Below are 23,917 nucleotides of genomic sequence, written 5' to 3' on the forward strand. Positions count from 1 at the left end.
GTGTCGTAAGAGCAAGTTGTTGATTTAAAAATCAATTTCCCAACTATCTTCTTTGGTTGCTTTTTGAAAACTTTGCTATGATGCTAAAGTGAAGTGAAGCACCAATAGCCGAAAATTATAACTCAGCTTGAAGTTTCAGCTGAAAAGATTGTTGTGGTTGGTTTGGTTTCAGCAAACTGTTTCAAAGGAATAGTTTTGAAAATATTAACAAAAGAAACTTTCACTTTCGTTGGGGTCTGGGGAAAAAAACGAAAACTAGGATGAACTGATGGGGAAGTTAAATGCTCAACTTGGATTTTAAACATCAAATTAAGACAGATAATTGAGGAAAATTGGACTTTCATAGAATATTTTGTTAAAATTTTTTATCAACATCTCAGAGGAAGACTTGGGCAAGATTCATTGGATGTCTCAAGCATAGAAGACTTCGAGGACAACGTCAACAGGATTCATAGTGAGGTCTTTCGAAGATAATTGTCCTCTTCGAGAAAGGAAATCCAACCAAGAAAGACCGTTGAAGACCAGGGTAGATTCGCAACATTAGGAATACAATGTGATAACCAAAGAGGCGGAACGTAACTTCAGTGAACAGTGCCATAGCGTTAATGACGCCGCCAGTATGTAAAATTTGCTCTCAAAAACCATTGCCCAAAGAGGGACGTTAGTGGGAAGACATATTGAGGTGTTTGAGGAAAACGCATGTTCCACATGATATAATGGCACAAACATGGAGATACCGGAATTTAGGAACATTGAAGTTGAACAAAGTCTCATCTTTGCGGATATTATGGTAAAGGAAGCCTCGCAAATCTTCCAGCCATTAAAGACACTTGGATCTGATGGAATATTTGTGACGTTACTGCAGATGGAGGATGACTACCTGGCATCCCATTTCGTCCCTTGATTCAGGACATATCTTTTATACCCAAGCCTGGCAAGCTATACGCAACCAAAGGCCTATAGACCTACAAGTCTTAAGTCCTTTGTACTCAAAACCATGGAACGTATTGTGGATACCATGGTAAATAATAGGACATTCAGCGAACTGCTCAGATACAAGCAGCACACCTATGTCAAGGGAAGTCGGTTTGTGTATAAAATAGAAGAATTCGTCGATGCCAAGACGTAAACATTAGCGATATGAATTGACATCGGGAGGACTTTTAACAATGTGAGAGCCGATACAGCGCTCCAATGCTTACACCAATGTCGGGCAGGCCGGGTCAAGGAACAGTTGGATGGAGTAGATAACCAATCTGGCATTGAAAATTCATGTAGAAGTATAGGGGGGCACCCCACCCCTACAAAAGCACCCAAAATGGGCACATTAGCCAAGTACGGATATATGGGACTCGGTTTGTTTGCTCCGTATAAACTGAAAAACTGCAGAACCGATTTTCTCGAAATGTTCGCTTATTGTGTAGATTGGTCTGGAAGGAAACATAGGCTATATAAGTTTTCGGTATCGGAAGGGGGACGGACCCTCCCCCTTATGCCAAAAACACAACCCAAAATCAAAAGTGGACCGATCGGGACAATATAGGTATCAAATGAAGAGTATTGGAGAGTAGAATACGAATATGGTATTAAAATTCTCAGTACCCATCTGGCCACCCAACCCCAAAACTTCCTCAAACAGACATATTGGACATTCATTCAATGTGGAACTCAAAAGAAAGGTATTCGGGAGAAAATTTTGAATCTGGCATACAATATCAGATCGAAGTATAGGGGGTCACGCCAACCCTCAAAAACGCCATTAGACCCATAATGACTATAAGATATTTGGCTGAACCGATTTTCTTAAAATGTTCATAGATTGGGTACGTTTGTCTGGAAGGAAACATAGGCTTTTTAGCTTATAGATATCGGTAGGAGGCGGACCCTCCCCCTAACCTCAAAAACGCCACCCATATCCGAAAGTGGTCCAATGGGCACAATAAGGGTATCAAATTAAAGGCATTGGAGGCCAGAAAACGAATATGGTATTAAAATTTGGGTCCAAGTACCCAACGGAACGAAAATGATATGAGTCGAATTGTCTGAGGTGCCATCCCTCCCCTAATGAGAACATTACCCTAAGGAAGAACATTACCACCAGGAGCCGAGAAGGGGCAAATTCTGACACATCAATGTGTGCTTTCCGTCCCCACCCTAAAATGATATTAGAGAGTTAAAGAAGGCGCAGCGGGGCGGGCCCGGTTCGGCTAGTATGAATATAAAGGAGAAAGTGGCACTGTAACCACCATAGACAAACATTTACGGATCCTTTGCTTTGTTACACGAAAAGATGAATCCTTGGCTTTGTTTATTTCTAGTGTTTCTTCTATTTGGCAGAGAATGAAAGGACGATCTAAGACGATCTAGACAGTCCTTAAGAGATATTGCGCTGAAACTTTGCACAGATTCCTTTTTTGTTCATAAGCAGGTTAAGTTCGAAGATGGGCTCTATCGGACTATATCTTGATATAGCCCCCATATAGACCGATCCGCCGATTTAGGGTCTTGGGCCCATAAAAGCCACATTAATTATCCGATTTTGCTGAAATTTAGGACAGTGAGTTTTGCAAGGCCCTTCGACATCCTTCTTCAATTTGGCCCAGATCTGTTCCGATTTGGATATAGCTGCCATATAGACCGATCTCTCGATTTAAGGTTTTGGGCCCTTAAAAGGTGCATTTATTGTCCGATGTCGCCGCAATTTGGGACAGTGAGTTGTGTTAGGCCCTTCGACATCCTTCTTCAGTTTCACTCAGATCGGTCCAGATTTGGATATAGCTGTCATATAGACCGATCTCTCGATTTAGGGTCTTGGGCCCTTAAAAGGTGCATTTATTGTCCGATGTCGCCGCAATTTGGGACAGTGAGTTGTGTTAGGCCCTTCGACAACCTTCTTCAGTTTCACTCAGATCGGTCCAGATTTGGATATAGCTGCCATATAGACCGATCTATCGATTTAGGGTTTTGAGCCCTTAAAAGGTGCATCTATTGTCCGATTTTGCTGAAATTGGAGACCGTATGTTAAATTAGGCCCTTCGATATTCTTCTTTGATTTGGTTCAGATCGGTACAGATTTGGATATAGCTGCCATATAGACCGATCTCTCGATTTAGGGTTTTGGGCCCTTAAAAGGCCCATTTATTGTCCGATTTTGCGGAAATTGGAGACCGTAAGTTATGTTAGGCCCTTCGATATCCTTCTTCAGTTTCACTCAGATCGGTCCAGATTTGGATATAGCTGGCATATAGACCGATCTCTCGATTTAAGGTTTTAGGACCTTAGAAGGCCCATTTATTGTCCGATGCCGCCAAAATTTGGGACAGTGAGTTGTGTTAGGCCAGTCGACATCATTCTTCAATTTAGCCCAGATCGGTTCAGATTTGGATATAGCTGCCATATAGACCGATCTCTCGATTTAGGGTTTTGTGCCCTTAAAAGGTGCATCTGTTGTCCGATTTTGTCAAAACTTGAGACAGTGTGTTATGTTAGGCCCTTCGACATCCTTCTTCAATTTGGCCCAGATCGGTCCAGATTTGGATATGGCTACCGAAAATACCAATATTTTGTTCTACAAAATTGAACTATGACTTGTAGTTGTTAGACCACTCAATATCCGTGTCGAATTTGGTCCAAATCGGTCCATATTTAGGTAAAGCTGCTATGGGGGCATATATTATGCATTTTTCCCCGGATTATGACGAAAGGTGGTTTAAATATATACCCGAGGTGATGGGTATCCAAAGTTTGGCCCGGCCCGGAACTTAATGCCTTTTTACTTATTTTATACAAAATTTTTCCAATATTTTTGAAATTTTCCATTATATGCCAACATTTGTATCCTGCAGGCAAAATTTTTTGTTATATGGTTATTTCATCGATATTTTAAATTTCATTTTTGTATACCTAAATAATTATTCCAAGCAAAAGTATTTATTGTATAAATTTATAGCATACCCTTAGGCTCTAGATATTATGCAAAGTATTAGCATATCTTAAGGCTTTTAAATATTCTCCAATTTTAATATCTATTTTCTATTTCCAATTTTTCTCCCCTTAATGTCTTAACCTTTCAACAAAAAACAAATTACTTAGGGTTTACTGCGAGGAGCTCTGTCCCAACAAAGTGCTGTCATCCTTATATGCATGGCGGTCGATAGATACATGTGTTCGCTACATCCACGCCGTTACTATCAGCATTCTAGTAAAAAGGTAAGTCCTAAAAGAGACCTTTGAAAATAGGCAAAAGATAAAGAAGTCCTATGCCCCCTTTCACCCAACTTGACCCAAACAACGCAAAAAGGTAAAACCCCAAAAACCAATATTTGTAAAAATATTTGCCTGATTTGTTGAAGACACCAATAATGAAGCAATTTGCCTCTACCCTGATGCTGCTCCCAAAACATTTTAAAAAGTAATTTTCCTATTTAATGATTTGCCATAAATAACATGGAATGCCATGTAAATTTGTTTTTGAAAACGTTTGTTGTCCTTTTCCATCGAGGAGGGGAGGTGGGGTAAACTTAGGAAATGAGTAAGAAAACTCGCAGCCACAAATAAAGTGAAAAATCAAAAAAGGGGAATGGCAGCTTTGCAAATCTTGGAAAATATGTTTCTCATTTTAAACACACTCGCACACACACACACACACACTAACTTGAAGCCCAGAACAAAAAGATTCAATGAGTTTTTGGTGGAGAGGGTTTGGGGGATAAAAGCAAACCCAAATTCCAAGGATTAGCGCTGCTCCAAAAATGGCAGCCATGAAAACAAAAAAAAATTTGTTACTAAAATCGGAAGCGACAGGAAGGAAACAAATTGAAAGAGAGACAGCACAAAAACTAGACAAGATAATGTTTGCAATATGTATGGGTTGCTAGCCTCATTATTGTTGTTGTTCTTGTTGTTATTGCAATTTGTTGTTTTTAGCCAAAAAGTCATGACATGCCATTTGGCAGCCTGCGTGACAACCCACTTAACGATTATTTCGGCAATAAACGGAAAACAATCGACAAAAAGCCAACCAGAAACGTGAAGTCCTTTACTATGTATCCATATGTGTGTGTGTGTTTGTGCGTGTGTGTGTGTGGGATTCTTAAAAATCCTATAACATGACCATAGAAAGATTTTTACTGAAATAGGATTTAATTCAACTCGATGATGGCTTTAAAGGAGGCATTCAAATTTAAATCCTTGAAAACATCGGAAAACATCTACAAAATTGGAATAAAAATTAAGCTTAAAAGTCTTTTAAAATAGCTAAAGGGTGTTTTTTTTGAAAGTAGTTTTTTAAAACCAAATCTAACTACCAAAGTTCTACAGACCTATCAGTCTTACGTCCTTTCTATTCAAAACCATGAAACGCATTAAGGATACCATGATAAACAGTAGTACATCCAGCGAAGTGCCCAAAATAAGAACAGCATGCTCATGCCAACGGAAGAAAGACGGAGACTGCACTGCAAGAGGTTGTACATAAAATGGAAGAATCCTTCGGTTTCGAGATGAACAAATTGGAGCTAAACATTATGAGGACCGACACACCAAATGCTAAAGAACAGGTGGTTAAATTGTTGGCCCCATGACATAAACATAACGGAGAAATTCGCTCAGGACACTTCAATGGGCGAAATTTTATCGCCATTCCTATGGGTGACTTCTATGAATAACCTATTACGGAGACTGTCTTATCAGGGATTTAAACCCGTCTGCTATGCAAGCGATGTTAAACTACTTCATAGGGGTAGGGACCCGAAATCTATGCAAAAATGGCGAAACGGTGTTGGAGATGGCATACTATGGGTGACTACTATGAATAACCTATTACGGAAGCTGCCTTAACAGGGACTTGAACCCGTCTGCTATGCAGAAAATGTTAAACTGCTTCATAGGGGTGGGGACCCTAAGGCTATGCAAAAAGGGAAAAACGGTGTTGGAGATGGCACACGGCTTAGTCTAAACCTAAGGGTCTCAATATGAACACAGAAAAAAGACAAATCCGCATGTCAACAAGGACCAAGAAGGGTCAATTTGAAGAAAGCGGACGAATTTGCCCCAACTGACAAGGTCAAATACTTAGACGAGGTTTTGGATAGGCCGCTGTAACGCAGAGGTAAGCATGTCCGCCTATTATGCTGAACGTCAAAGGCGGAGAAAGTGGCTCAGGACACGACAATGGGGGAGAATTTTATCGCCATTCCTATGGGTGACTACTATGAATAACCTATTACGGAAGCTGCCTTAGCAGGGACTTGAACCCGTCTGCATCTATGCAGTCTATGTTAAACTACTTCATAGGGGTAGAGACCCGAAGGCTATGCAAAAAGGCCGAAACGAAGTTGGAAGTGGGATACGATTGTCTCTAAACCAAGGGGTCTCAATATTAACACAGAAAAGAGAGAAATCCGCCTGTCTACAAGGATCAAGTTGGGTCAATTTGAAGGAGACGGACAAATTTGCCCCAACTAACAAGGATAAATACATAGACCAGGTTTTGAACAGGCCGCAGTCACGAAAAGGAAAGCATGTCGGCCTATTATGCTGAACGTCAAAGGCGGAGAAAGTGGCTCAGGACACTTCTAAGGGGGGGAATTTTATTGTCATTCCTATGGGTAACTACTATGAATAACCTATTACGGAGGCTGCCTTAGCAGGGACTTGAACCCGTCTGCTATACAGTCTATGTTAAACTACTTCATAGGGGTAGGGACCCGAAGGCTATGCAAAAAGGCCGAAACGAAGTTGGAAGTGGGATACGATTGTCTCTAAACCAAGGGGTCTCAATATTAACACAGAAAAAAGAGAAATGCGCCTGTTCACGAGGACCAAGATGGGCCAATTTGAAGAAGACGGACAAATTTGCCCCAACTGACAAGGATAAATACATAGACCAGGTTTTGGACAGGCCGCAGTCACGAAGAGGAAAGCATGTCGGCCTATTATGCTGAATGTCAAAGGCGGAGAAAGTGGCTCCGGACACTCCTAAGGGGGGGGAATTTTATTGTCATTCCTATGGGTGACTACTATGAATAACCTATTACGGAGGCTGCCTTAGCAAGGACTTGAACCCGTCTGCTATGCAAGCGATCTCAAACCTCTTCATAGTTTTAGAGACCCGAAGGCTATGCAAAAAGGGCGAAACGGTGTTGGAGATGGCATACGGCTGATCTGGGCCAAATTGAAAAAGGATGTCGATGGGCCTAGCATAACTCACTATCCCAAATTTCAGAAAAATCGGACAATAAATGCGTCTTTTAAATGTGGTTTTAATGGGCTTAAGACAGACCCTAAATCGGCGGATCGGTCTGTATGGAAGCTATAGCCAAATATAGACTGATCTGGGCCAAATTAAAGGAGGATGTCGCGGGGCCTAACACAACTCACACTCCCAAATTTCAGCTAAACCTGATAATAAATGTGGCTTTAATGGGCCTAAGGCCCTAAATCGGCAGATCAGTCTGTGTGGAAGCTATAACCAAATATAGACTGATCTGGGCCAAATTGAAAAAGGATGTCGAGGGGCCTAACACAACTCACACTCCAAAATTTCAGCAAAATCGGATAATAAATGCGCCTTTAATGGGTCCAATACCTTAAATTGAAAGATCGGTCTATATGGCAGCGATATCCAAATCTGAACCGATCTGGGCCAAATTGCAGAAAGATATCACACAACTCACTGTCTCAAATTTTGTCAAAATCTGATAATAAATGTGGTTTTAATGGACCTAAGACTCTAAATCGGCGGATCGGTCTATATGGTAGCTATATCTAAATCTGAACCGATCTGGGCCAAATTGACGAAGGATATCGAAGGACTTAGCACAACTCCAAAATTTTGGCAAAATTGGACAATAAATGCGTCTTTTATGGGCCAAAGACCTTTAATGGGCCAAAGACTCGGCGGATCGGTCTATATGGCACCTATATCCAAATCTGGACCGATCTGGGCCAAGTTATAGAGGGTTATTGAAGGGCCTAACACAACTCACTGTCCCAAATTTCAGTAAAATTGGAAAATATATATGGCTTTTATAGGCTTAGGACCTTAAATTGGCGGATCGGTCTATATGGGGGCTATACAAAGATCTAGCCCGATATGGCCCATCTTCAAACCTAACCTGCTTATGGACAAAAAAAGAATCTGTGCAAAGTTTCAGCTCAATATATTTATTTTTACAGACTTTAGCGTGATTTCAACAGACGGAATGATAGAGGAAGGACAGACGGACGGACAGACGGTCGAACAGACGGACGGACAGACAGACGGACGGACAGACGTACAGACGGATGGAAAGACGGACGGACAGATGGACGGACCGACAGATGGACGAACAGACGGAAGGACAGATGGACAAACGGACAGACGGACGGACGGACAGACGGACGGACAGACGGACGGACAGACGGACAGACGGACGGACAGACGGACGGACGGACGGACAGACAGACAGACGGACGGACGGACGGACAGACGGACGGACAGACGGACGGACAGACGGACGGACAGACGGACGGACAGACGGACGGACAGACGGACGGACAGACGGACGGACAGACGGACGGACAGACGGACGGACAGACGGACAGACGGACGGACGGTAAGACAGGCGGACGGACAAACGGATGGACAGACGGACGGACGGACAGACGGACGGATAGACGGACGGACGAACAGATGGACTTACGAACGGAGATGACTAGAACGTCTTAGATTTTTACGACGATCAAGAATATATATACTTTATCGTGTCGGAAATGAATATTTCGATGTGCTACATACCCAATGACAAAATTAATATACCCCCATCCTTTGGTGGTGGGTGGTTTTTCCCTGCTATTGCTGGCGACATATTTGATGTAATATGCCATGTAAAAACTTCAGCCCAAAGAGATGTCGCACTGCGGCACGCCGTACGGACTTGTCTTTGAAAGGGAGGCCCCTCATCATTGAGCTTAAACTTAAATCGCGCTGCACTCATTGATATGTGAGAAGTTTGCCCTTGTTCCTTTAGTCTTGTCATTGTTTTGTAGCCACATTTTCATGTGGTGGTGACGATCCTCTTCAAGCTCCTGTGTGAGCAAGCTCGTTCCGGTCCAAAGGATCGATCACCACGGGAACAAGGTGGCCATTGGTTATTTTAAGGCGCCAATAACTCGCCTTGTCATATCGATCATCATAGGCACCCAGTATTTGTGTAGGCGCCGGTGCCAACGGCGGAGATTCAGTGAGACTTTTTGTCGCCCATACTCTGCCCGTCTCCCAAACGATGCGGTTTTTGCCATCCTGACAGAAGGCGTTAATCTCCTTCTTACGCTGCTAGACTGTTCGTGACCTTGCCGTCCTGGTTGTTATTGCCCTTATGGCAATTTTACTGTCGGTAAAGATGTTCACACTCAATGTCCTCGCGTTAGCACCACACCACCTCACACATTCCGTGATCGCCCGGATCACCGTCTGAAGGACCCTATTATGGTCAAACAGATCTCAGTTCCTGGGTTCTCAATGTAAACCCTCAGGCCCAGTCTGTCCTCTAGCTTTGATCCATCCGTGTAGCATGATCTTCCAGATGGCATTACAATGAGTTCCGTCAATCCAAGATTGTGCCTCTGGCAGCAGTGCCTCTCACTCGACTTGAAGGTTCATCTCAGGTATCCGATCGGAAACCTCTTCTCTTCCTTCCAGGTTTCCTATCGTTGCCTCGATTATACCGCAATGGTTTGAGTTGCTCCCATCCTTAATCCATTTTCCCATCGCCTTAAGTCTCAAAGCCGCAGTGGCTGCCTCATACCTAATCTGTATGTCAATGGGTAGGATATCTGGAATAGTCTCCAGTACCCCAGTGGGAGTGGTCCTCATCGCTCCGCCTATGCCTAGACAACATGTTCCCTGAACCAGTTGTATGATAATTATGTTGCACTTTTACTCCATAGCAGTCCACCAAACTACTGAGGCGTAAGTAAGTATTGGTCTAATCACGCTCCTGTAGAGCCAATGGACTATCCTAGGATTCAGGCCCGAGTTCGAGCCTACGGCCCGCCTACATTATACCCAACATCTGGACTCCGGTATGTGAAACTTCCAATTCAGTTTCCTGTCCAAGATCACACCTAAGTATTTGACCTTGTCAGATATCGAAATCTTCTTATTGAGGAAACGTGGTGCGTTAAATTGGCCCACCCTCACCTTCCTCGTGAACAGGTCGTATTAGAAGTATTATAATATCATCTGCGTAGCAGACGGGTTTAAATCCCACCTCAGTCAGCATCCGTAAAAGGTCATTTATGGTGGTCACCCATAGCAGTGGCGATAAAATGCACCCCTGTGGCGAGCCCTGTGCCACTTTCTCCCCTATATTGATGCCATGGGACACACAATTTGAACTATCTAACAAAACTTGAGCTTGATTTAAGAGACCTTAATAGTTATCCAAAAGTTTTATATTGCTTTAAAAGCACCTAGGGGAGTCTCGTCCAAACTGTAAAGTCTAAAAAGTGCCTAAGCAAAAACATATGAAACTCAGTTTTGACAAAGTGTTCTCTTTTTATGAGTGGTTGTGTTTGCTTTCTTTGTTTTTGCTAAATAGGGCAGTTGGGAAAACAACGATTCTTGACAATCAAAGGACTTTTTGATAAAGAAAAATTTCTTAAATACTTATACGTATATATTTCTGTTCTTAATAATTGTTGTACAAATTTAAAACCATTTTTCTTTATTTTCCTTTTCTTCCTCTCATGTGCAATCAGGGCTGTGTAGCTGTACTCAGTTTAACTTGGATAATAAGCCTGACAATATTTGGATTTCTAGTGCTGCCCAAAGGTAAGAAAACAAAGACTCATTCTGGAATCGATTCATGAGAACTAGCTTGTGTTACAAATGTCCTTTGAATAAATAATCGAATATTTTTATATATGAGGATTTATATTTAATTATGAATTTCATTGCTTTTTTATTCCCTTTTCTTTGTATTTCTCTCCTTCCTCTATTTTCTTAAACTGTCAACAGGCTATTATTTCAATAACACTGGCCTCATGGCCTGTGAGCCTTTTTATAGCAAAGCCTCATATCGAATATTGGCCACATGTGGCTTCTATTTTCCCACCACCATGGTTTTGATGTACTGCTATGGCTCCAGTTTTCATATGAGCCGTTTCACCCTCAACGACCCCACAATGCCGTTGACATCGGCCATTCAACATCCAGCCTATCAGCAACAATTCTATCATCCCTATCATTCACATCTGCACATGATGCAGCAACATCATCAGCAACAACAGCAACAGCTTCAACAACAACAACAGCAGCAGCAATTGCATCATCAGCAACAACAACAACAACATCACCAACTAAAAAGAGGTGACAGCACTGGCAGTGGTCCCGGAGGAGGAGGTGGCAGTATAGGTGGTGCCAGTATGGGAATGACTGCCAGCATGGATGGAGGGCCCATGGGCTGTGTGAGTACGCCCACCACAATGCTGCCACAAACACCAATCATGAATCTTGGCATGGCCATGGGCATGGGTTTGAATTTTGCTGGTAATACCATAACGAAAAAGGTGAGGCAAATAAAAAATTTAATTCAAATGGAAAGAAAAACAGGAAACCCAAAAAAAAAAGGGAAATGGATTTCAAAAGAAAACTCAAGGGAACTGATTTTCATAATAAAATTCATAAAAAGTTGATTTTTAAAGAAAATTTTAAAGTAATTTGAGATCTATAAAAGTTTTGTCCAAACTTTACTTGATAATCGTGGCCCCAGACACTTGTCCTTACAATTGAATACAGAGTTGAATTGGCTACATACTTGGCTTTTAAAATAGATATCAGATTTGTACTCTGCTCCCAAATACCTTTCATTTGAGCCCCATATTGCCCGTCGGTAAATATGTTCAGTTTGGGTAATGTTTTGGAGTCCCAGAAATTAGATTTCTGATCAGTGTAAAATACATTTCACCTGAGCCTCGTATTGCGATAATGCGGTGACCATGTTTTGTCTGAACGGCGTTTTGGGGGTGGTGCGCCCCTAGACTCTATTGAAAGGTATTTGGGAGTAGATTACGAATGAAAGGGTCGGGCACTCCACCGTTACCCCAAAAACACCCCCCAAAAACACCTCCCTACTGAAAAGTATGCGGGAGTAGATAACGAATCTGTCATAAAAATTCATATCGAAGTATAGGGGATCACCCCACCCCCACGAAAATTTTTTGATATTGAGAGGGGGCGGACCCTCCCCCTTACACCAAAAATAGTACCCAAAAATAAAAGTGGACCGTTCGGGAAAATATGGGATTCAAATAAAAGGTATTCAAGAGTAGAGTATGAATTTCATAATAAAAGTTGGGTCCAAGTACCTTTGGGGGGAGCCGCCCCACCCCTAAAACCCTTTAAAATAGGTTTATTTGACGATCATGACAATGTGGGACTCAAATGAAAGGTATTTGGGAGTAGATTACGAATATGGTCAGGAAGTAGAAATAGGTTTTATAAGTTATTGATAACGGAAGCGTCGGGCACTCCACCGTTACCCCAAAAACACCACCCAAAATCAAAATTGGACCGATAAGGACAATATTGGTATCTACTGAAAAATATGCGGGAGTAGAAAACGAATCTGTCATAAAAATTCATATCGAAGTATAGGGGATCACCCCACCCTCACGAACATTTTTTGATATCGGGAGGGGGACCGACCCTCCCCCTCACACAAAAAGTACTACCCAAAAAAAAAAAAAAGCGGACCTTTCGGGACAATATGGGATTCAAATGAAAGGTATTCAAGATTAGAGTACGAATTTCGTAATAAAAGTTGGGTGCAAGTATCTGGGGGGCCCGCTCCGGCCCCAAAACCCCTTAAAATAGGTTTATTTGACAATCATGATAATATGGGACTCAAATGAAAGATATTTGGGAAAAAATTACGAATATGGCCAGGAAGTAGGAATAGACTGTATAATTTATTGATAACGGAAGGGGGCGGACCCTCTCCCGTTACCCCAAAAACATCACCCAAAATCAAAATTGGACTGCCAAGGACAATATGGGTATCTACTGAGAAGTATGCGAGAGTAGCTAACGAATATGGCATAAAAATTCATATCGAAGTATAGGGGATCACCCCACCCCCACGAAAATTTGTTGATATCGGGAGGGGGACCCTCTCCTTACCTCAAGAGTGCTACCCAAAAATAAAAGTGGACCGTTCGGGACAATATGGGATTCAAATGAAAGGTATTCAAGAGTAGAGTACGAATTTCATAATAAAAGTTGGGTCCAAGTACCTGGAAGGGGGACGGACCCTCCCCCTCACACAAAAAGTACTACCCAAAAAAAAAAAAGCGGACCTTTCGGGACAATATGGGATTCAAATGAAAGGTATTCAAGATTAGAGTACGAATTTCGTAATAAAAGTTGGGTGCAACTATCTGGGGGGCCCGCTCCGGCCCCAAAACCCCTTAAAATAGGTTTATTTGACAATCATGATAATATGGGACTCAAATGAAAGATATTTGGGAAAAAATTACGAATATGGCCAGGAAGTAGGAATAGACTGTATAATTTATTGATAACGGAAGGGGGCGGACCCTCTCCCGTTACCCCAAAAACATCACCCAAAATCAAAATTGGACTGCCAAGGACAATATGGGTATCTACTGAGAAGTATGCGAGAGTAGATAACGAATATGGCATAAAAATTCATATCGAAGTATAGGGGATCACCCCACCCCCACGAAAATTTGTTGATATCGGGAGGGGGACCCTCTCCTTACCTCAAGAGTACTACCCAAAAATAAAAGTGGACCGTTCGGGACAATATGGGATTCAAATGAAAGGTATTCAAGAGTAGAGTACGAATTTCATAATAAAAGTTGGGTTCAAGTACCACGCGGGGCCGCTCCGGCCCCAAAACCCCTCAAAAAAGGTTTATTTGACAATCATTACAATATGGGACTCAAATGAAAGGTGTTTTTGTGAGTAGATTACTAATATGACCAGGAAGTACGAATAGGCTGTATAATTTATTGATAATGGAAGGGGGCGGACCCTCCACTGTTACCCCAAAAACACCAACCAAAATCAAAAGTGAACCGATCGGGACAATATGGGTATCAAATGAAAAGTATGCGGGAGTAGATAACGAATCTGGCATAAAAATTCATATCGAAGTATAGGGGATCACCCTACCCCCCACGAAAACGCCCAAAATGGGCACATTAGCCAATCAAGGATATATGGCACTCGGTTTGTTTGTTCCGTAGAGACTAAAAAATGGGAGAACCGATTTTCTCCAAATGCTCGCATATTGTGTAGGTTTTTCTTTCCGTATCGAAAGGGGGACGGACCCTCCCCCTTATGCCAAAAACACTACCCAAAATCAAAAGTGAATCGTTCGGGACAATATAGGTATCAAATGAAAGGTATTCAAGAGTAGAGTACGAATTTCATAATAAAAGTTGGCTCCAAGTACCAGGTGGGCCGCCCCAGCCCCAAAACCCCTCAAAATATGTTTATTTGACAATCATGACAATATGGGACTCAAATGAAAGGTATTTGAGAGTAGATTACGAATATGGCCAGGAAGTAGGAATAGGCTGTATAATTTATTGATAACGGAAAGGCAATATGAGTATCTACTGAAAAGTATGCGGGAGTAGATAACAAATCGGTCATAAAAATTCATATCGAAGTATAGGGGGTCACCCCACCCCCTACGAAAACACCCAAAATGGGCACATTAGCCAATCAAGGATATATGGGACTGGGTTTGTTTGTTCCGTGGAGACTGAAATATGGCAGAACCGATTTTCTCGAAATGTTCGCATAGTGTGTAGGTTTTTCTTTCAGTATCGAAAGGGGGACGGACCCTCCCCCTTATGCCAAAAACACTACCCAAAATCAAAAGTGGATCGACCGGGACAATATAGGTATCAAATGAAAGGTATTGGGGAGTAGAATACGAATATGATATTAAAATTTTTTTGATTCTAAGTATCCATCGGGCCGCCCCAACCCCAAAACAGACATATTAGAAGTTCATTTCAATATGGGGCTTAAATGAAAGGTATTTGGGAGTAGATTTCGAATATGGCATAGAAAAGAAGTTTAGGGAGTTATGGCACCCCTCAAAGATGCCATTAGACCCATTATGACTATATGACACTTGGCTGAACCGATTTTTTTAAAATGTTCATAGATTGTGTATGTTTGTCTGGAAGGCAACATAGGCTTTATAATTTTTAGATATCGGGTGGAGGCGGACCCACCCCCTTACCTTAAAAACGCCACCCATAACCGAAAGTGGTCCGATGGGCACAATAAGGGCATCAAATGAAAGGTATTGGAGATCAGAAAACGAATATGGTATTAAAATTTGGGTCCAAGTACCCAGCGAAATTGTACCTCGCAAATGTCTCCAACATTAAGAGGGGATAAATACCGCTTTATCCGATGTTCTCGCCAGGATTCGAAAGCGTTCAGCGTAATAGGCTACAATGGCATTCAGGGCGAAGTGTCCCCACCCTAAAAAGGTTTTTTGGAGAGTTAAAGAAGGCGCATCGGAGCGGGCCCGATTCGGCTAGTATTACAAATAAGCAAACTAGAATTCAGAATAAAATCATAAATTCACCATTGTGAGTGGTGCGCATTGGAATCGCAATCCCAATCCCTCAGCTGCATCCACCGGTCGGTCTCGCACACTAACCTTCGCATTGTTTCTTTGGTTGTATCCGTCTACTCGTAGCGCTGGTAAGCCAATGAGATGTAATGGACCAGAATTTCTGGTCTCCAACCTTGCAGTCATCAGATCACCATTACTGTAAAGGATTAGATTTTAACTTTGTCTCCTCTTAATATATATTTTATACCCACCACCGAAGGGTATAAAACATATATTAAGTATATATATTCTTGATCAGCGTAAAAATCTAAGACGATCTAGCCACGTCCGTTCGTCTGTCCGTCAGTCTGTTGAAATCACGCTACAGTCTTTAAAAATAGAGATATTGAGCTGAAATTTTGCACAGATTTTTTTTTTTTTTTTTTGTCCATAAGCAGGTTAAGTTCGAAGACGGGCTATATCGAACTATATCTTGATATAGCCCCTATATAGACCGATCCGCCGATTTAGGGTCTTAGGCCCATAAAAGCCACATTTATTATCCGATTTTGCTGAAATTTGGGGCAGTGAGTTGTGTTAGGCCCTTCGATATCCTCCGTCGATTTGGTCCAGATCGGTCCCGATTTGGATATAGCTGCCATATAAACCGATCCTCCGATTTAGGGTCTAAGGCCCATAAAAGCCACATTTATTATCCGATTTCGCTGAAATTTGAGACAGTGAGTTGTGTAAGGCCCTTCGACATCATTCGTTAATTTAACATAGATCGGTTCCGATTTGGATATAGTTGCCATATAGACCGATCCTTCGATTTAGGGTCCTAGGCACAAAAAAGCCACATTTATTATCCGATTTTGCTGAATTTTGGGACAGTGAGTTGTGTTAGGCCCATCGACTTCCTTCGTTAATTTAGCGTAGATCGGTTCCGATTTGGATATAGCTGGCATATAGACCGATCCTCCGATTTAGGGTCTTGGGCCCAAATTTGGGACAGTGTGCTATGTTAAGCCCCTTGACATACTTCTGCAATATCGCACAGATCGGTCCACATTTGGATATAGCTGCCATGTAGACCGATATCTCGATTTAAAGTCTTGGCCTCATAAAAGGCGCATTTATAATCCGATTTCACTGAAATTTGGCACAGTGACTATGTTAGGCTTTTCGACATTCGTGTCGTATATGGTTCAGATCGGTTAATTTTTAGATATAGCTACTGTACTTTGGTCCAAATCGGAACATATATTGATATAACTGATATGGGACATAAGGTATGCAATTTTCACCGAATTTTGATGAAAGGTGGTTTACATATATACCCGAGGTGGTGGGTATCCAATGTTCGGCCCGGCCGATCTTAACCCCTTTTTACTTGTTTCTCTATATATAGCTGTTTCAAATCTATCTACTAGAACACGTCTCATTTTCATTTCGACAAAATTTGAGTATTCAAAGCTCTACTCGGTCGAACTTAATAAGATTTTACTTATTTTATTCTAGCATCCATCCATCTTGTTGCTACTTTCCAACAAGACATTGACTTTTTGGGAATTTCATTACTTTCACACCTCCACACACACACACCAATAACATGCCAGCTTAACGATTTTCCCAATTAACAGCATCCTATTTCTTCTCTTTTTTCTTTTATTACACTGCTCCACCTACCATTTAATTGGAAATGCTTGCCTATCCTTTTTTTTTGGTTAAATCAAAAAATCAAAAAAAAAATCGATATCGATAAACCAAAACAAAAAAAAAATAACAGATTGCACCGCCAACACGAGAGAAGAAATCAAGTGGAGCAACATCACGTTCAATGGCTGCCATATCGTTGGGTTTCATTGTTATGGTAACACCATGGACCATACAGGAAATTGTGGCCACATGTACGGGGTCAAAGGTAAGAATTAACCCATGAGCACAAAACGAGGCACACGCATTTACACACACACATACCTGATAGTGTAGAAGTGTTGTGTCATAAAATGAAAAAAACTAAACACAACACAACAACAACCACAACCACATGCATATACCACACCAACAAACTAACTGAAGCATAACCGTACGAAATTAGTTTTAGTCAAACTTAGTTTTTATGCTTTTACCCATTTCCGTTGTGTGATGTGATGTGCTCAATGCCCCCTCTCTCTTTCTCTCTCTCTCTCTCTCTCTCTCGAAATGCCATGTGTTAATTTCGTGATGTTGTTTTTGTATTTGTATTTACTGTTACAGTTACCTCCCTTTTTGGATTTTGTGGTCACCTGGACGGCCTTAAGCAATAGTTTTTGGAATCCTTTCATCTATTGGCTGCTGAATGATGATTTTAGGCGTGTAAGCAAAAAACTGATGATGCCATTGCGGGTAAGTGGATGATGCTGATGCTGATTCTGTTGCTCTTTTTGTCGGTCGTTAAGTTTTATTTCATTTCAATTAGGATAGTCTCCGTAGGAAATGACCACACATCCTTTAACTAAACCTGCATGTCTAACAAAAGCTAGGCGGCAGCATTTTTGTTACCATTTCCGTTTGCTATTTTTCTTTTTGTTGTTGTTACAAATGTGGGCTAGCATGCGTGCCTGGCATTTCATATCAAAATGAACATGAACCTACCATTTGTACTCACGCTCTACTCGGCTCTTCCTGATCATTGTCAAGGATTAAAGCTAATTTATTGATGTCCTTACATGTGTCCAACCGAGATATGCTTTATTAAATTAGCAACTCTCTCTCTCTCTCCCTCTCTTTATGGGCTTAGATGGAAATGTAGGGATTTTTTCCCCATATTTTCTTCTTTTAATATTTTCCACACGTGTGTATGAAGGCTTAAATCCCACATGAAGTCGCAAATTATTGCATATGTGTAGTTGGGGGGGGGGGGGGCGATTTAGGAGCCAAGCACTAGGCATTTATGGGGCAATTTAATTGGAGGGTCATATTTCAAAGGAATTGCGATTTGAATTTCAATGTAATAGCCTATGAGTCTATTAAACTCTTCGAAGCAACATTTTACCAATTGGTTATTTTGTAGATAATCAGTTTAGTTGTGGGAAAATTATAAGGAGCTCAGTGCAAGCATAGGAAATGAATGGCAATTAGCTCAAGTTAAAAGAAAATTGATTCAGTGATAAAGCAGCAGGGGGAAAATAAAGAATGAAAGAAGCCACAGCAAAACTTCTAAGAGATATGGGTGGAGAGGAATGGGTTAACCCTAGTCTTCAATCCAACCTAGATAGACAAAATTTCATTTCTGAGAAAAAATTTGTCGACATATCGAGAAAACGTTTGCCGACAACCTTGGTAACAAAGAGATGGGATGGGTTAACCCTAGTCTTCAATCCAACCTCGATAGATAAAATTTAATTTTTGAAAGAAAAATTGTCGACATATCGAGAAAAAGTTTGTCGACAACTTTGGTAACAAAGATATTGCAGAGAACATGATTAGATGCCACGACGATGGCAGAGATACTCGGTCCAGCCGACACCTGACCTAATGGTCAGAGGGCCTACAAAAAACTTTTCGCCTATTAAGTCAACCGGAGCTCATGGAATATTTCCATCAAAGACCTGACATTGCCAAGACAATCCTGGAGTCCTTAAAGCAGTTCGAAATCATGCTTCCTCAGCTTCAGACCATTCCATTGAGGAACTACGGTAAACAACAGCTATTCAGAAGAAACGGGAGGGTCTCGCAGATGGCATATGACTGGGCTATGCCTAGGGGTCTCAATATTAACACAGAGAAGACTAAAATCTGAGTGCCCACGAGCAACACGTAGGTAATCCACCAAGTTTCCTCAATAGAACGATTTCGATATCTGAAGGGTCAAATACTTTGAAGTGATCATAGAGGGTGGGCGACCTTCCATTACTTGGACCTAATGTTTTATGCCATATTTGTAATCTACTGCCTAATACTTTTCATTTGAGTCCCATATTGACATGAATTTCGAATATATCTTTTTAGAGGAGTTTTGGAGTTGGGGTGGGCCTGCTGGGTAATTGAACCCAAATTTTAATACCATATTCGTTTTCTGATCTCCAATAACTTTCATTTGATGCCCTTATTGTGCCCATGGGACCACTTTCGGATATGGGTGACGTTTTTGGGGTAAGGGGGAGGGTCCGCCTCCACCCGATGTCGAAAATTTATATAGCTTATGTTTCCTTCCAGACAAACGTACACAATCTATGAAAATTTTTTGAAAATCGGTTCAGTCAAGTGTCCTAATGGGTTTAATGGCGTTTTTGAGGGGTTGCGTAACCCCCTATACTTCGATCTGATTTTGTATGCCAGATTCGAAATCTACTCCAGAATACCTTTCATTTGAGCCCCATATCGAATTGAACGTCCATATTGGTCTGTTTGGAGGTGTTTTGGGGTTGGGGCGGTCCGGTCCGGTCCGATGGATACATAGACCCATTTTAATACCATATTCGTATTCTACTCTCCAATACCTTTCATTTGATACCTATATTGTCCCGATCGATTCGCTTTTGATTTTGGATAGTGTTTTTGGCATAAGGGGGAGGGTCCGTCCCCCCTGTACAGTCTGTACAGTCAAGTATCATATAGTCATAATGAGTCTAATGGCGTTTTTGAGGGGTTACGTGACCCCCTATACTTCGATCTGATTTTGTATGCCAGATTCGAAATCTACTCCAGAATACCTTTCATTTAAGCCCCATATGGAAATGGAAGTCCAATATATCTGTTTGGGGGGGGTTTTGGGGTTGGGGCGGTCCGGTCCGATGGATACTTAGACCCATTTTAATAACATATTCATATTCTACCCTTCAATACCTTTCATTTGATACCTATATTGCCCCGATTGATTTTGAGTTGTGTTTTAGGCATAAGGGGGAGGGACCGTCCCCTATCGATACTGAAAGAAAAACCTACACAATATGCGAAAATTTCAAGAAAATCGGTTCTGCCATTTTTCAGTCTCTACGGAACAAACATACCGAGTGCCATATATCCGTGATTGGCTAATGTGCCCATTATGGGCGTTTTTGTGGGGCTGGGGTGACCCCCTATACTTCGACATAAATTTGTATGGCAGATTCGTTATCTACTCCCGCATACTTTTCATTTGATACCCATATTGTCCCGATCGGTCCACTTTTGAATTTTGGTGGTGTTTTTGGGGTAACGGTGGAGGGTCCGACCCCATCCACTATCAATAAATTATAAAACCTATTCCTATTTCCTGAACATATTCGTAATCTACTCCCGAATACCTTTCATCTAAGTCCCATATTGTCATGATCGTCAAATAAACCTATTTTAGGGATTTTTGGGGCTGGAGCGGCCCCCATTTACTTGGACCCAACTTTTATTATGAAATTCGTACAATACTCTTGAATACCTCTCATTTGAATCCCATATTGTCACGATCGGTACACTTTTATTTTTGGGTAGTACTTTTGGGTTAAGGGAAAGTTTCCGCCCCCCTCACGATATCCAAAAATTATATAGCATATGTAATCCTGATCAGCGTAAAAATCTAAGACGATCTAGATATGACGGTCTGTCTGTCCGTCTGTATATTGAAATCATGCTACAGTCTTTAAAAATAGAGACATTGAGCTGAAACTTTGCACAGATTATTTTTTTATCCATAAGCAGGTTAAATTCGAAGACGTGCTATATCGGACTATATTTTGATATAGACCCCATATAGACCGATCCTCAGATTTAGTGTCTTAAGCCAATAAAAGCTACATTTTTGATGCGATTTTGCTGAAATTTGGGACATTGAGTTGTGTTAGGCACTTCGACATCCTTTGTCAATTTTGGCCAGATCGGTCCAGATTTGGATATAGCTGCCATATATCGGTCTATATGGCAGCCATATATCGGTCTATATGCCAGTCCCTCCGATTTAGGGACTTAGTCCCATAAAAGTCACATTTATTATCCGATTTTGCTGAAATTTGGGACAGTGAGTTGTCGGCCCTTCGACATATATTTTTAATCGGATCAGATTTGGATATAGCAGATTTGGATATAGCTGTCATATAGACCGATCTCTCGGTTTTAGGTTATGGGGCCATAAAAAGCGTATTTATTATCCGATGTCGCCGAAATTTGTGACAGTGAGTTTTGTTAGGCCCTTCGACATCCTTCTTCAATTTGGCCCAGATCGGTTAAGATTTGTGTATAGCTGCCATATAGACCGATCCTCCGATTTATGGTCTTAGGCCCATAAAAGCCACATTTATCATCCGATTTTGCTGAAATTTGGGACAGTGAGGTGTGTTTGGCCCTTCGACATCTTTTGTCATTTTAGCCCAGATCGGTCCAGATTTGGATATAGCTGCCATATGGACCGATCCTCCGATTTAGGGTCTTAGGCCCATAAAAGTCACATTTATTATCCGATTTTGCTGAAATTTGGGACAATGAGTTTTCTACGGCCATTCGACATGCATTTCTTATTGGGCCCTGATCGGATCAGATTTGGATATAGCTGTCATATAGACCAATCTCCCGGTTTAGGTTATGGGGCCATAAAAGTCACATTTATTATCCGATTTTGCGAAAATTTGGAACAGAGAGTGAAGTTAAGCCCCTCCACATATTTCTGCAATTTGTTCTAGATCGATCAAGATTTGCATATAGCTGCCATATAGACCGATATCTCGATTTAAAGCCTTGGCCGCAAAAAAGACGCATTTATAATCCGATTTCGCTGAAATTTGACACAGTGACTTATGTTAGGCTTTTCGACATCCATGTTGTATATGGTTCAGATTGGTTTATTTTTGGATATAGCTATTAAAAAGACCAAACTTTTGTTATACACAATTGAACAATGACTTGTACGTATTAGTATTTTGTCCAAATCGGAACATATTCGATATAGCTGCTATGGGGCATAAGGTATGCAATTTTCACCGGATTTTGATGAGAGGTGGTTTACATATCTGCCCGAGGTGGTGGATATCCAAAGTTCGGCCGGGCCGAACTTAACGCCTTTTTACTTGTTTTTTTGTTCACCTGTTTGTAAAGCCTTTAGAATCTCAAAACTGTCTCCCTAGCACGTGTGCTTTTCTGTTTAACTCAATTTGAAATCAATCCTAAAATAAGCCTTCTTTTTGAATACAATTCGATGAATGGGCGATGGATGGCTTTTTATAAAACATGACAGATTTTCATATGTGACTTCTTTTTATAACTTTCTTGAGCCTTTTATTAGAAAGCAAACTTAAAAGCAATTCTTAATGTACTCATCATCCAGAAAATTTAACCCTGCTAACCCCTTTCGCCGAATACAAACAAAAATCATTGAATATTCAATTTAGGCTATAATTCAATATAAAGCTTTTAGTTCCATTCACTGATAATGCTGCCTGCCTTCTGCTTTTGCCTCCCCTATTGAGGGCTGCAATCAGGCAAGTCCTTTGAAAAGATTCATGATTTTCTCTTTTTTTTTGCTTTTCTCACTAAATGGTAGAATGGTAAGATGTCAAACATTTCGCTCACTTCATTCTAATGAATGAAATAAAAGCAGGAAACGAAATATCATGACCAAATGTTACATTTTTCATTTTTGTCCTTGCCACAGGGAACCAGATATAGGGCCAGAGGGGGAGAAAGCGGGCGAGCGGCAAAGGAATTGAACATGATAAGAAAACAAAACCAAACCCTAACAAAACTCACAACAAGAAGACCTAAATAAGAGGTTTAAGCTGCAACCACTGGAACTGACAGCCAACACAATAAAACACCCAAAATAACATGGCTATGGTTTCATGGTTGTTTTTTTTTTTTTTTTTCTTAGCTAAGTCTTCCTGGGAAAAATCTATGGCCTATGGCCTTTGTTTTGGGTCTTCTTACCATGGCCTTTCAGGATTTTCAAAACTGTTTGTTTAGTGTATTGTAGCGAAGGGGCTCGGAGGAGGGGGGGAGAGTGGAAGACTTTGATAAGCCTAATCAGGCACGTAATAAAAGACTGAACATTTGTTGATCCAATGCTGTTTGGTCAAGGATTTCCTCTTACCATCAGAACAAATTAAATATTAAACGGCTATTGAATTATGTCTAAGGAAATTCTTCATATTTCCGTTCCTGGGGGGGTGGGGGCCACGAAGGTATTAAATTTAGTAATAAAGAGGAAAAGAAATTACTTTGTATCATATAGGAAAAAGGGAAACTGGGTATTATGTGATAAACAAAAGGAAGGACAAAACAAAAAAGGAACTATAGAAAGAAATTAAAATGTGGCTTATATGGCCTAAGACCCTAAATCGAGGGATCGGTCTATAGTAGTAGTAGTAGTAGTAGTACAA

At 41.1% G+C, this 23,917-nt stretch overlaps 1 protein-coding gene across 4 annotated transcripts in view; it reads left to right on the plus strand.

Moving 5' to 3' along the window:
• The window catches only part of LOC106091466 (dopamine receptor 2), a 135,681-nt gene that overhangs the window by 93,459 nt on the left and 18,305 nt on the right, over positions 1-23,917 (plus strand). For all 4 annotated transcript variants that reach the window (XM_059369325.1, XM_059369326.1, XM_059369324.1 and 1 more), the window contains 5 exons: positions 4,093-4,209; positions 10,744-10,816; positions 11,003-11,553; positions 17,383-17,517; positions 17,853-17,981. In XM_059369325.1, coding sequence (XP_059225308.1) covers positions 4,093-4,209; positions 10,744-10,816; positions 11,003-11,553; positions 17,383-17,517; positions 17,853-17,981 — 1,005 coding nt within the window. The remainder of the gene's footprint in view (positions 1-4,092; positions 4,210-10,743; positions 10,817-11,002; positions 11,554-17,382; positions 17,518-17,852; positions 17,982-23,917) is intronic.

This window comes from Stomoxys calcitrans, chromosome 5 (genome assembly GCF_963082655.1).
Source record: "Stomoxys calcitrans chromosome 5, idStoCalc2.1, whole genome shotgun sequence".
Classification (NCBI taxonomy): domain Eukaryota; kingdom Metazoa; phylum Arthropoda; class Insecta; order Diptera; family Muscidae; genus Stomoxys; species Stomoxys calcitrans.